This window comes from Oncorhynchus nerka, unplaced genomic scaffold (genome assembly GCF_034236695.1).
Source record: "Oncorhynchus nerka isolate Pitt River unplaced genomic scaffold, Oner_Uvic_2.0 unplaced_scaffold_1512, whole genome shotgun sequence".
In the NCBI taxonomy this organism is placed as follows: domain Eukaryota; kingdom Metazoa; phylum Chordata; class Actinopteri; order Salmoniformes; family Salmonidae; genus Oncorhynchus; species Oncorhynchus nerka.
This window is the reverse complement of record NW_027039804.1, coordinates 29,909-43,895: the sequence shown is the minus strand read 5'-3', so window position 1 is coordinate 43,895 and position 13,987 is coordinate 29,909. Positions and strand designations below refer to the sequence as shown.

General features: G+C 40.8%; 1 protein-coding gene across 2 annotated transcripts; it reads left to right on the top strand.

Moving 5' to 3' along the window:
- Nucleotides 1-372: 372 nt before the first annotated feature.
- LOC135568529 (stonustoxin subunit beta-like) lies at nt 373-13,443 on the top strand. Of its 2 annotated transcripts, XM_065015324.1 has the most exons (5): nt 373-684; nt 2,633-2,679; nt 3,293-3,913; nt 10,532-10,578; nt 10,936-13,443. In XM_065015324.1, exons 1-3 carry the CDS (start codon nt 617-619, stop codon nt 3,823-3,825), a joined length of 648 nt encoding a protein of 215 aa, XP_064871396.1. In that variant the 5' UTR covers nt 373-616; the 3' UTR covers nt 3,826-3,913; nt 10,532-10,578; nt 10,936-13,443. The 2 variants fall into 2 exon arrangements, with proteins under 2 accessions (XP_064871396.1, XP_064871397.1); XM_065015325.1 differs by lacking the exons at nt 10,532-10,578; nt 10,936-13,443 and adding an exon at nt 4,079-4,353.
- Nucleotides 13,444-13,987: the final 544 nt, after the last annotated feature.

Here is a 13,987-nt window from a genome sequence, read left to right as displayed (position 1 = left end):
ATTCTATATACTGTAACTATATACTATATACTACATTCTATATACTGTAACTATATACTATATACTACATTCTATATACTGTAACTATATACTATATACTACATTCTATATACTGTAACTATATACTATATACTACATTCTATATACTGTAACTATATACTAAATACTACATTCTATATACTGTAACTATATACTATATACTACATTCTATATACTGTAACTATATACTAAATACTACATTCTATATACTGTAACTATATACTATATACTACATTCTATATACTGTAACTATATACTACATTCTATATACTGTAACTGTTCTAGATTTGTTTTGTTTTGTTGTTGATCCATTTTTCATCAAATCAAGTCTGTCTTTTTTAAGTGAAATTTACCCACTTTAGAAGCCTTTATAAAGACTTGAAGTCATTTAATAATTTCTACAAACAATCAAATATAATTTACCAACATTTCTGAAAGTGGACACAGCGTTTGGGAATGAAACTCTTCTTATGTTTCCCCCTCTGAGCTCAGAGTAGATGAGAGATGTAATGTTTGTCTCTGTTGAAGTCCAATCAAGCAGGAGAGACCAGCCTCCCCTGTTCCCAGCTGTGTGTCCATGAAGAGTGACCGGTCTATGGGTCTACCTATATACTTTAGAGAGGGAGACTTTTCTACTGAACAAAGGTAAGAAGAACTCATGGGTCCTGGTCAGTGAGTTAAACAACACTGTCTCTAGTCATTTCTCCTCTCCCATTTTCCCATTTATTGTTGTTGTTTTCATAATCCATAGGCTAATAATTTTGTCCATTTTCAGTCCTAAAACAATATTAAACAAACACAACATGCTGGATCTCTGTTTAGGGGTCAGTTCTCTAAAATGAGTCTCTCTGGGGAGAGAGAGGAGGGGGGCCCTGCTTCTAAAATGAGTCTCTCTGGTGAGAGAGAGGAGGGGGGCCCTGCTTCTAAAATGAGTCTCTCTGGGGAGAGAGAGAAGGGGGGCCCTGCCTCTAAATGATTCTCTCTGGGGAGAGAGAGGAGGGCACTGCCTCTAAAATGAGTCTTTCTGGGGAGAGAGAGGAGGGGGCCCTGCCTCTAAAATGAGTCTCTGGGGAGAGAGAAGGGGGCCCTGCCTCTAAAATGATTCTCTGGGGAGAGAGAGGAGGGCATTGCCTCTAAAATTGGTCTCTCTGGGGAACATGACACCAAAACTAAGAGGTGAGCTGACAGTATTGATTAAGAATGTATATTCCAAATAGTACTAGACTATAGTGACTAACACTGACATGAATTTCCCATTTCAATTATTTGTTGTTTTCATAAACCATAGGCTTATTATTTTTTCCATTTTCATAGTCCTAAATATTAAACAAACACAACGTACCCTCCCTGTGTGTGTGTGTGTGTGTGTGTGTGTGTGTGTGTGTGTGTGTGTGTGCACTCCCTGGATGAGGAGAAGTAATCTCTATCCTGATTGTCTAGTCACTTTTACCTCTACCTACATGTACATATTACCTCAATTATAACCTCATTATTACCTCAACTACCTGGTACCCTGCACATTGACTCAGGACTGGTTCTCCTTATAGTCTCATTATTACCTCAACTACCTGGTACCCTGCACAATTACTCAGGACTGGTACTCCTTATAGTCTCATTATTACCTCAACTACCTGGTACCCTGCACATTGACTCAGTACTGGTTCTCCTTATAGTCTCATTATTACCTCAACTACCTGGTACCCTGCACATTGACTCAGTACTGGTTCTCCTTATAGTCTCTGTCCCTGAGATATGAATGACGCAGTGACAGAGACTACAACAAAACATGCTAACCTCTCACCATTACCAATAACAGAGGCTACAACAAAACATGCTAACCTCTCACCATTACCAGTAACAGAGGCTACAACAAAACATGCTAACCTCTCACCATTACCAACAGAGGGGGTTTGATCTTTGTGCCTCCGTAACTTTCTCATTCATCATCATTCACAATTTATTCATGATTATTCATAATCATGGTAGCATCCACATGAATGTAGAAGTGTTCAGAAACATCTTCTATTCTTACTGACAATACAAGTGAAGTGACTCCAAAATGACAGGACATTATTCACCATTCAGTTTCTATTAGGAAAAACATCTAAAACACAACCAAGACAAACTGCTAATTAATTCACCAAGTTAGTAGAATCACAAGCTTGATGTAATCACTGCAGGCATGGAATATGGGACAAAATACTAAACTTATGACTACTTTAATACAATATAAGTGAATTTGTCAGAATAATTTAGACTTCTTCAAATGGGAGAACTAGATACACAAAGTGCTTTCATTTCTAAATGGTTAAACAGATATGATATGTATGAATACCCTGAAATAAAAGGTGACATTCTGTTCTGTCACCTAATATGAAACATGTATGTAGGGTTTATGGCTTTGGTTTATGTTCATATAATGTTCATGTATTCATGGTGGACTTCTCAGGCTAGTTAAGACAAACATTCTGACCACCACTTGGACAAAGGTGTGTGTGTGTGTGTGTGTGTGTGTGTGTGTGTGTGTGTGTGTGTGTGTGTGAGTTCAGGTGCTTCACTCAATGACTGTCTGTTCTTCTGCTTACCGCTACAGTGTGGAACATGGTGGAGAGAACACAATGAAACCTGGACTTAGAAAATGTGAGTATTGACTGCTGTGAAGAATATGACTAAGAATAAGTCTTAATTCAAGTTAAGTCAAAGTCAAAGACCACCATCATTACTTACTTGGTCATATTAAATATCAGCTGTAGTTCTACAGAAGCAGAAATCAGAGACACCAAAGTTTACAAAGAGTTGCTTTGACAATGTGTGTGTTGTGTGTTGTGTGTGTGTGTGTGTGTGTGTGTGTGTGTGTGTGTGTGTGTGTGTGTGTGTGTGTGTGTGTGTGTGTGTGTGTGTGTGTGTGTGTGTGTGTGTGTGTGTGTGTGTGTGTGTGTGTGTGTGTGTGTGTGTGTGTGTGTGTGTGTGTGTGTGTGTGTGTGTGTATGTGTGTGTGTGTGTGTGTGTGTGTGTGTGTGTGTGTGTGTGTGTGTGTGTGTGTGTGTGTGTGTGTGTGTGTCTTTAATGGGAATAAGTGTGTTTTATATTACCATACAGTACAACACATGACCATTCAACAAGTCTCAAGTGCCCTAGACTTCTCCTTTTGATACCTAGAAACATCTACATTAAATGAATTAGTGAAAAGTGAGTTAACATTCTAATGTGAATGATGAGGATTTCTAATATTGTGTCTGGTTTCATCCATCAGATGCCTGTGATCTCACACTGGACCCAAACACAGTATTCAGATACTGCTTTCTGTCTGAGGGGAACAAAAAGGTGACACATATGGGGAAGTACCATCCGTATCCTGATCACCCAGAGAGATTTGAGCACTGTGGAGAGGTGCTGTGTAGAGAGAGTCTGACTGGGCGCTGTTACTGGGAGGTAGAGTGGAGTGGGGGAGAGGCTGATATAGGAGTGGCATATAAAGGAATCAGCAGGAGAGGAGAGTTTAATGACTGTTATCTTGGATACAATGACAAGTCCTGGAGTCTGCGCTGCTCTGACAACAGTTACATTGCCTGGCACAATAATAACTTCACTACCATAGACATCCCCTCCTCCAGCCCCTACAGAGTAGGAGTGTATCTGGACTGGCCAGCCGGCACTCTGTCCTTCTACATAGTCTCCTCGGACACACTGACCCACCTGTACACATTCCACACCACATTCACTGAACCCCTCTATCCAGGGTTTCATCTTTGGGGTTGTGGCGTCTCAGCGTCCTTTGTCAGGTGATTCTGAATAACAATGACCTGAAGGATTCAGGAGTGAAGCTGCTCTCTGCTGGACTGGGGAATCCCCACTGTAATCTGGAGACTCTGAGGTCAGTATTATCAGATATGAAAGCACTGGCTGTCAGACTGTGGAGTCACAGAGGAAGGCTGTGCTTCTCTGGTCTCAGCTCTGGAGTCAAACCCCTCACACCTGAGAGAGCTGGATCTGAGTAACAATGACTGGAGAATCCCCACTGTAAACTGGAGACTCTGAGGTCAGTATTCCTGTAGTTGGTCAGCAAGTGATAACTGTTCACCAGATCCACATGTGTTTACCAGACACACATAGTCCTCACAATATGTGTTTGGACAGTGAAGCTTACAGTTTTAAATTTGGTGCTATGCTCCAGCATTTTGGATTTGAGATATAATGTTTCATATTAGGTGACAGTACAGAATGTCACCTTTTTTTTGAGGGTATTTTCATACATATCTTTTTAACAGTTTAGAAATGAAAGCACTTTATGTATCTAGTTCTCCCATTTGAAGAAGTCTAAATTATTTGGACAAATTCACTTATATTGTATTAAAGTAGTCATAAGTTTAGTGTTTGGTCCCATATTCCATGAATGCAGTGATTACATCAAGCTTGTGATTCTACTAACTTGTTGAATTAATTAGCAGTTTGTCTTGGTTGTGTTCTGGATGTTTTCCTAATAGAAACTGAATGGTGAATAATGTCCTGTCATTTTGGAGTCACTTCACTTGTATTGTCAGTAAGAATAGAAGATGTTTCTGAACACTTCTACATTCATGTGGATGCTACTATGATTATTACTCAGTAGTGGTTCTCCTTATAGTCTCATTATTACCTCAACTACCTGGTACCCTGCACATTGACTCAGTACTGGTTCTCCTTATAGTCTCATTATTACCTCAACTACCTGGTACCCTGCACATTGACTCAGTACTGGTTCTCCTTATAGTCTCATTATTACCTCAACTACCTGGTACCCTGCACATTGACTCAGTACTGGTTCTCCTTATAGTCTCATTATTACCTCAACTACCTGGTACCCTGCACATTGACTCAGTACTGGTTCTCCTTATAGTCTCATTATTACCTCAACTACCTGGTACCCTGCACATTGACTCAGTACTGGTTCTCCTTATAGTCTCATTATTACCTCAACTACCTGGTACCCTGCACATTGACTCAGTACTGGTTCTCCTTATAGTCTCATTATTACCTCAACTACCTGGTACCCTGCACATTGACTCAGTACTGGTACTCCTTATAGTCTCATTATTACCTCAACTACCTGGTACCCTGCACATTGACTCAGTACTGGTTCTCCTTATAGTCTCATTATTACCTCAACTACCTGGTACCCTGCACATTGACTCAGTACTGGTTCTCCTTATAGTCTCATTATTACCTCAACTACCTGGTACCCTGCACATTGACTCAGTACTGGTTCTCCTTATAGTCTCATTATTACCTCAACTACCTGGTACCCTGCACATTGACTCAGTACTGGTACTCCTTATAGTCTCATTATTACCTCAACTACCTGGTACCCTGCACATTGACTCAGTGCTGGTACTCCTTATAGTCTCATTATTACCTCAACTACCTGGTACCCTGCACATTGACTCAGTACTGGTACTCCTTATAGTCTCATTATTACCTCAACTACCTGGTACCCTGCACATTGACTCAGTACTGGTACTCCTTATAGTCTCATTATTACCTCAACTACCTGGTACCCTGCACATTGACTCAGTACTGGTACTCCTTATAGTCTCATTATTACCTCAACTACCTGGTACCCTGCACATTGACTCAGTACTGGTTCTCCTTATAGTCTCATTATTACCTCAACTACCTGGTACCCTGCACATTGACTCAGTACTGGTACTCCTTATAGTCTCATTATTACCTCAACTACCTGGTACCCTGCACATTGACTCAGTACTGGTTCTCCTTATAGTCTCATTATTACCTCAACTACCTGGTACCCTGCACATTGACTCAGTACTGGTTCTCCTTATAGTCTCATTATTACCTCAACTACCTGGTACCCTGCACATTGACTCAGTACTGGTTCTCCTTATAGTCTCATTATTACCTCAACTACCTGGTACCCTGCACATTGACTCAGTACTGGTACTCCTTATAGTCTCATTATTACCTCAACTACCTGGTACCCTGCACATTGACTCAGTGCTGGTACTCCTTATAGTCTCATTATTACCTCAACTACCTGGTACCCTGCACATTGACTCAGTACTGGTACTCCTTATAGTCTCATTATTACCTCAACTACCTGGTACCCTGCACATTGACTCAGTACTGGTACTCCTTATAGTCTCATTATTACCTCAACTACCTGGTACCCTGCACATTGACTCAGTACTGGTACTCCTTATAGTCTCATTATTACCTCAACTACCTGGTACCCTGCACATTGACTCAGTACTGGTACTCCTTATAGCCTCATTATTACCTCAACTACCTGGTACCCTGCACATTGACTCAGTACTGGTACTCCTTATAGTCTCATTATTACCTCAACTACCTGGTACCCTGCACATTGACTCAGTACTGGTTCTCCTTATAGTCTCATTATTACCTCAACTACCTGGTACCCTGCACATTGACTCAGTACTGGTTCTCCTTATAGTCTCATTATTACCTCAACTACCTGGTACCCTGCACATTGACTCAGTACTGGTTCTCCTTATAGTCTCATTATTACCTCAACTACCTGGTACCCTGCACATTGACTCAGTACTGGTACTCCTTATAGTCTCATTATTACCTCAACTACCTGGTACCCTGCACATTGACTCAGTACTGGTTCTCCTTATAGTCTCATTATTACCTCAACTACCTGGTACCCTGCACATTGACTCAGTACTGGTTCTCCTTATAGTCTCATTATTACCTCAACTACCTGGTACCCTGCACATTGACTCAGTACTGGTTCTCCTTATAGTCTCATTATTACCTCAACTACCTGGTACCCTGCACATTGACTCAGTACTGGTACTCCTTATAGTCTCATTATTACCTCAACTACCTGGTACCCTGCACATTGACTCAGTACTGGTACTCCTTATAGTCTCATTATTACCTCAACTACCTGGTACCCTGCACATTGACTCAGTACTGGTACTCCTTATAGTCTCATTATTACCTCAACTACCTGGTACCCTGCACATTGACTCAGTACTGGTTCTCCTTATAGTCTCATTATTACCTCAACTACCTGGTACCCTGCACATTGACTCAGTACTGGTTCTCCTTATAGTCTCATTATTACCTCAACTACCTGGTACCCTGCACATTGACTCAGTACTGGTACTCCTTATAGTCTCATTATTACCTCAACTACCTGGTACCCTGCACATTGACTCAGTACTGGTACTCCTTATAGTCTCATTATTACCTCAACTACCTGGTACCCTGCACATTGACTCAGTACTGGTTCTCCTTATAGTCTCATTATTACCTCAACTACCTGGTACCCTGCACATTGACTCAGTACTGGTTCTCCTTATAGTCTCATTATTACCTCAACTACCTGGTACCCTGCACATTGACTCAGTACTGGTTCTCCTTATAGCCTCATTATTACCTCAACTACCTGGTACCCTGCACATTGACTCAGTACTGGTACTCCTTATAGTCTCATTATTACCTCAACTACCTGGTACCCTGCACATTGACTCAGTACTGGTACTCCTTATAGTCTCATTATTACCTCAACTACCTGGTACCCTGCACATTGACTCAGTACTGGTACTCCTTATAGTCTCTGGCCCTGAGATATGAATGACGCAGTTACAGAGACTACAACAAAACATGGAAACCTCTCACCATTACCAGTAACAGAGACTACAACAAAACATGCTAACCTCTCACCATTACCAGTAACAGAGACTACAACAAAACATGCTAACCTCTCACCATTACCAATAACAGAGACTACAACAAAACATACTAACCTCTCACCATTACCAATAACAGAGACTACAACAAAACATGCTAACCTCTCACCATTACCAATAACAGAGACTACAACAAAACATACTAACCTCTCACCATTACCAATAACAGAGACTACAACAAAACATGCTAACCTCTCACCATTACCAATAACAGAGACTACAACAAAACATGCTAACCTCTCACCATTACCAATAACAGAGACTACAACAAAACATACTAACCTCTCACCATTACCAATAACAGAGACTACAACAAAACATGCTAACCTCTCACCATTACCAATAACAGAGACTACAACAAAACATGCTAACCTCTCACCATTACCAATAACAGAGGCTACAATAACACATGCTAACCTCTCACCATTACCAATAACAGAGGCTACAACAAAACATGCTAACCTCTCACCATTACCAATAACAGAGGCTACAATAACACATGCTAACCTCTCACCATTACCAATAACAGAGGCTATAACAAAACATGCTAACCTCTCACCATTACCAATAACAGAGGCTACAATAACACATGCTAACCTCTCACCATTACCAATAACAGAGGCTATAACAAAACATGCTAACCTCTCACCATTACCAATAACAGAGGCTACAATAACACATGCTAACCTCTCACCATTACCAATAACAGAGGCTATAACAAAACATGCTAACCTCTCACCATTACCAATAACAGAGGCTACAATAACACATGCTAACCTCTCACCATTACCAATAACAGAGGCTATAACAAAACATACTAACCTCTCACCATTATCATTAACAGAGGCTACAACAAAACATGCTAACCTCTCACCATTACCAATAACAGAGGCTACAACAAAACATACTAACCTCTCACCATTACCAATAACAGAGACTACAACAAAACATGCTAACCTCTCACCATTACCAATAACAGAGGCTACAACAAAATATGCTAACCTCTCACCATTACCAATAACAGAGGCTACAACAAAACATGCTAACCTCTCACCATTACCAATAACAGAGGCTACAACAAAACATGCTAACCTCTCACCATTACCAATAACAGAGGCTACAACAAAACATGCTAACCTCTCACCATTACCAATAACAGAGGCTACAACAAAACATGCTAACCTCTCACCATTACCAATAACAGAGGCTACAACAAAACATGCTAACCTCTCACCATTACCAATAACAGAGGCTACAACAAAACATGCTAACCTCTCATCATTACCAGTAACAGAGGCTACAACAAAACATGCTAACCTCTCACCATTACCAATAACAGAGACTACAACAAAACATGCTAACCTCTAACATTTACCAATAACAGAGGCTACAAAAAAACATGCTAACTTCTCACCATTATCAATAACAGAGGCTACAACAAAACATGCTAACCTCTCACCATTACCAATAACAGAGGCTACAACAAAACATGCTAACCTCTCACCATTACCAATAACAGAGGCTGTAACAAAACATACTAACCTCTCACCATTACCAATAACAGAGGCTACAACAAAACATGCTAACCTCTCACCATTACCAATAACAGAGGCTACAACAAAACATGCTAACCTCTCACCATTACCAGTAACAGAGGCTACAACAAAACATGCTAACCTCTCACCATTACCAATAACAGAGACTACAACAAAACATAGTAACCTCTCACCATTACCAGTAACAGAGACTACAACAAAACATACTAACCTCTCACCATTACCAATAACAGAGGCTACAACAAAACATGCTAACCTCTCACCATTACCAATAACAGAGACTACAACAAAACATGCTAACCTCTCACCATTACCAGTAACAGAGGCTACAACAAAACATACTAACCTCTCACCATTACCAATAACAGAGGCTACAACAAAACATGCTAACCTCTCACCATTACCAATACCAGAGGCTACAACAAAACATGCTAACCTCTCACCATTACCAATAACAGAGACTACAACAAAACATGCTAACCTCTCACCATTACCAATAACAGAGGGGGTCTGATCTTTGTGCCTCTGTAACTTTCTCATTCATCATCATTCACAATTTATTCATGATTATTCATAATCATGGTAGCATCCACATAAATGTAGAAGTGTTCAGAAACATCCTCTATTCTTACTGACAATACAAGTGAAGTGACTCCAAAATGACAGGACATTATTCACCATTCAGTTTCTATTATGAAAAACATCCAAAACACAACCTAGACAAACTGCAAATGAATTCAACAAGTTAGTAGAATCACAAGCTTGATGTAATCACTGCAGGCTTGGAATATGGGACCAAACACTAAACTTATGACTACTTTAATACACTATAAGTGAATGTGTCCAAATAATTAGGACTTGTTCAAATTGGAGAACTATATACACAAAGTGCTTTCATTTCTAAATGGTTAAACAGATATGATATGTATGAATACCCTGAAATAAAAGGTGACATTCTGTTCTGTCACCTAATATGAAACATGTATGTAGGGTTTATGGCTTTGGTTTATGTTCATATAATGTTCATGTATTCATGGTGGACTTCTCAGGCTAGTTAAGACAAACATTCTGACCACCACTTGGACAAAGGTGTGTGTGTGTGTGTGTGTGTGTGTGTGTGTGTGTGTGTGTGTGTGTGTGTGTGTGTGTGTGTGTGTGTGTGTGAGTTCAGGTGTATCCCTCAATGACTGTCTGTTCTTCTTCTTACCACTACAGTGTGGAACATGGTGGAGAGAACAGAATGAAACCTGGGCTTAGAAAATGTGAGTGTTGACTGCTGTGAAGAATATGACTAAGAATAAGTCTTAATTCAAGTTAAGTCAAAGTCAAAGACCACCATCATTACTTACTTGGTCACATTAAATATCAGCTGTAGTTCTACAGAAGCAGAAATCAGGGACACCAACGTTTACAAAGAGTTGATTTGACAGTGTGTGTGTGTGTGTGTGTGTGTGTGTGTGTGTGTGTGTGTGTGTGATCATTCAACAAGTCTCAAGTTACCTTAACTTCTCCTTTTGATACCTATAAACATCTACGTTAAATGAATTAGTGAAAAGTGAGTTAACATTCTAATGTGAATGATGATGATTTCTAATATTGTGTCTGGTTTCATCCATCAGATGCCTGTGATCTCACATTGGATCCAAACACAGTATTCAGATACTGCTTTCTGTCTAAGGGGAACAAAAAGGTGACACATATGGGGAAGTACCATCCGTATCCTGATCACCCAGAGAGATTTGAGCACTGTGGAGGGGTGCTGTGTAGAGAGAGTCTGACTGGGCGCTGTTACTGGGAGGTAGAGTGGAGTGGGAGGGGAGAGGAAGAGTGGAAAGGGAGAAGGGTTGATATAGGAGTGACATATAAAGGAATCAGCAGGAGAGAAGGGGTGATGACTGTTGGCTTGGATACAATGACAAGTCCTGGAGTCTGCGCTGCTCTGACAACAGTTACTCTGCCTGGCACAATAAGAATTCCACTACCATAGACATCCACCTCTCCAACTCCCACAGAGTAGGAGTGTATCTGGACTGGCCAGCCGGCACTCTGTCCTTCTACATAGTCTCCTCGGACTCACTGACCCACCTGTACACATTCCACACCACATTCACTGAGCCCCTCTATCCAGGGTTTCATCTTTGGGGTCGTGACGCCTCAGCGTCCCTTTGTCAGGTGGTCCCTGTGTCAAACACAACATGATGTTTCACTCTAATCAGTGTCATGTTCAGTAAGACACACTGGAGCAACAATGTAAAATATCTCTCTAGTGTGTTAACCTCTCTATCCAGGGTGTTTGGTATGAATATCTCTCTAGTGTGTTAACCTCTCTATCCAGGGTGTTTGGTATGAATATCTCTCTAGTGTGTTAACCTCTCTATCCAGGGTGTTTGGTATGAACATCTCTCTAGTGTGTTAACCTCTATCCAGGGTGTTTGGTATGAATATCTCTCTAGTGTGTTAACCTCTCTATCCAGGGTGTTTGGTATGAATATCTCTCTAGTGTGTTAACCTCTCTATCCAGGGTGTTTGGTATGAACATCTCTCTAGTGTGTTAACCTCTCTATCCAGGGTGTTTGGTATGAATATCTCTCTAGTGTGTTAACCTCTCTATCCAGGGTGTTTGGTATGAATATCTCTCTAGTGTGTTAACCTCTCTATCCAGGGTGTTTGGTATGAATATCTCTCTAGTGTGTTAACCTCTCTATCCAGGGTGTTTTGGTATGAATATCTCTCTAGTGTGTAAACCTCTCTATCCAGGGTGTTTGGTATGAATATCTCTAGTGTGTTAACCTCTCTATCCAGGGTGTTTGGTATGAATATCTCTCTAGTGTGTTAACCTCTCTATCCAGGGTGTTTGGTATGAATATCTCTCTAGTGTGTTAACCTCTCTATCCAGGGTGTTTGGTATGAATATCTCTCTAGTGTGTTAACCTCTCTATCCAGGGTGTTTGGTATGAATATCTCTCTAGTGTGTTAACCTCTCTATCCAGGGTGTTTGGTATGAATATCTCTCTAGTGTGTTAACCTCTCTATCCAGGGTATGACTCCTCTTCAGTGTCCCTGTGTCAAACACAACATGATGATTCAATCTATTCTTTTGTGTTTATTTAACCTTTATTTAACTAGACAAGTCAGTTAAGAACAAATTCTTATTTTGCAATGACTTCCTTCCCCGGCCCAACCCTCCTCTAACCCAGATGATGCTGGGCCAAACCCTCCCCTAACCCAGATGATGCTGGGCCAAACCCTCCCCGAACCCAGACGATGCTGGGCCAATTGTGTTGCCTTTCCCGATCGTTATTGTTTCTGTTGAGATACAGCCTGGGAACGAACCAGGGTCTGTAGTGACACCTCTAACTCTGAGATGCTGTGCCTTAGACCGCTGCACCACTCAGGAGCACTTGGGTGTGTTACCTTTGACTTTACCAGTAATTTACTGATGTAATGGAACACTGATGTAATGGAACACTAAGTGGTCTGAAGGGGATGCTATGCTACATCTGTATGTTAAACCCTTTACTGGGAAGTTGTGTCTGAGTTTCATTAGTGGTCTGAAGGGGATGAGATGCCAACATATTTATCTCTCATACATCCCACTTATACTCGGCCCACTTACTCACCCACACACATAGAGGTTGGAGACTTGGAGCACAGTGTCGACCACAGGCCCTGGAGCAGTGTAGTGCCCTGCTCAACCACACTGTCATTGGTGTGTGTGTGGTGCAGGTAAGACATCTTTCTACTGATAATTAGTATTCCTCATCACTGTCTCTATTCCCCTGTGGCTCAGTTGGTAGAGCAAGGGGTTAGCAACATCAGGGTTGTGGGTTTGACTCCCACAGGGGACAAGTACTAAAATGTATCACTAACTACTGTGAGTTGTGCTGGATAAGAGCTTATGATGAATGACTGGAATATATCATGTATTTACTTCCTGTTTATTTCCATGGTAACAGAATGTATCTCTCGATGTAGCCATAGTTTTCTTTATTTCCATGGTAACAAAATGTATCTCTCTTGATGTAGCCATTGTATTTTTGTTTTTTCCATGGTAACAGAATGTACAGTTGGAATCTGAAGTTTACATACACTTAGGTTGGAGTCATTAAAACTTGTTTTTCAACCCACTCCACAAATTTCTTGTTACCAAACTATAGATTTGGCAAGTCAGTTAGGACATTTACTTTGTGCATGAAACACTTAATTTTTCCAACAATTGTTTACTGACAGATTATTTCACTTATAATTCACTGTATGACAATTCCAGTGGGTCAGAAGTTTACATACACTAAGTTGACTGTGCCTTTAAACAGCTTGGAAAATTCCAGAAAATTATGTCATGGCTTTAGAAGCTTCTGATATGCTAGATGACATCATTTGAGTCAATTGGAGGTGTACCTGTGGATGTATTTCAAGGCCTACCTTCAAACTCAGTGCCTCTTTGCTTGACATCATGGGAAAATCAATAGAAATCAGCCAAGACCTCAGAAAAAAAATGGAGACCTCCACCAGTCTGGTTCATCCTTGGGAACAATTGCCAAACACCTGAAGATACCAAGTTCATCTGTTCAAGCAATAGTACGGAAGTATAAACACCATGGGACCATGCAGCCGTCATACCGCTCAGGAAGGAGACACTTTCTGCCTCCTAGAGATGAACGTACTTTGTTG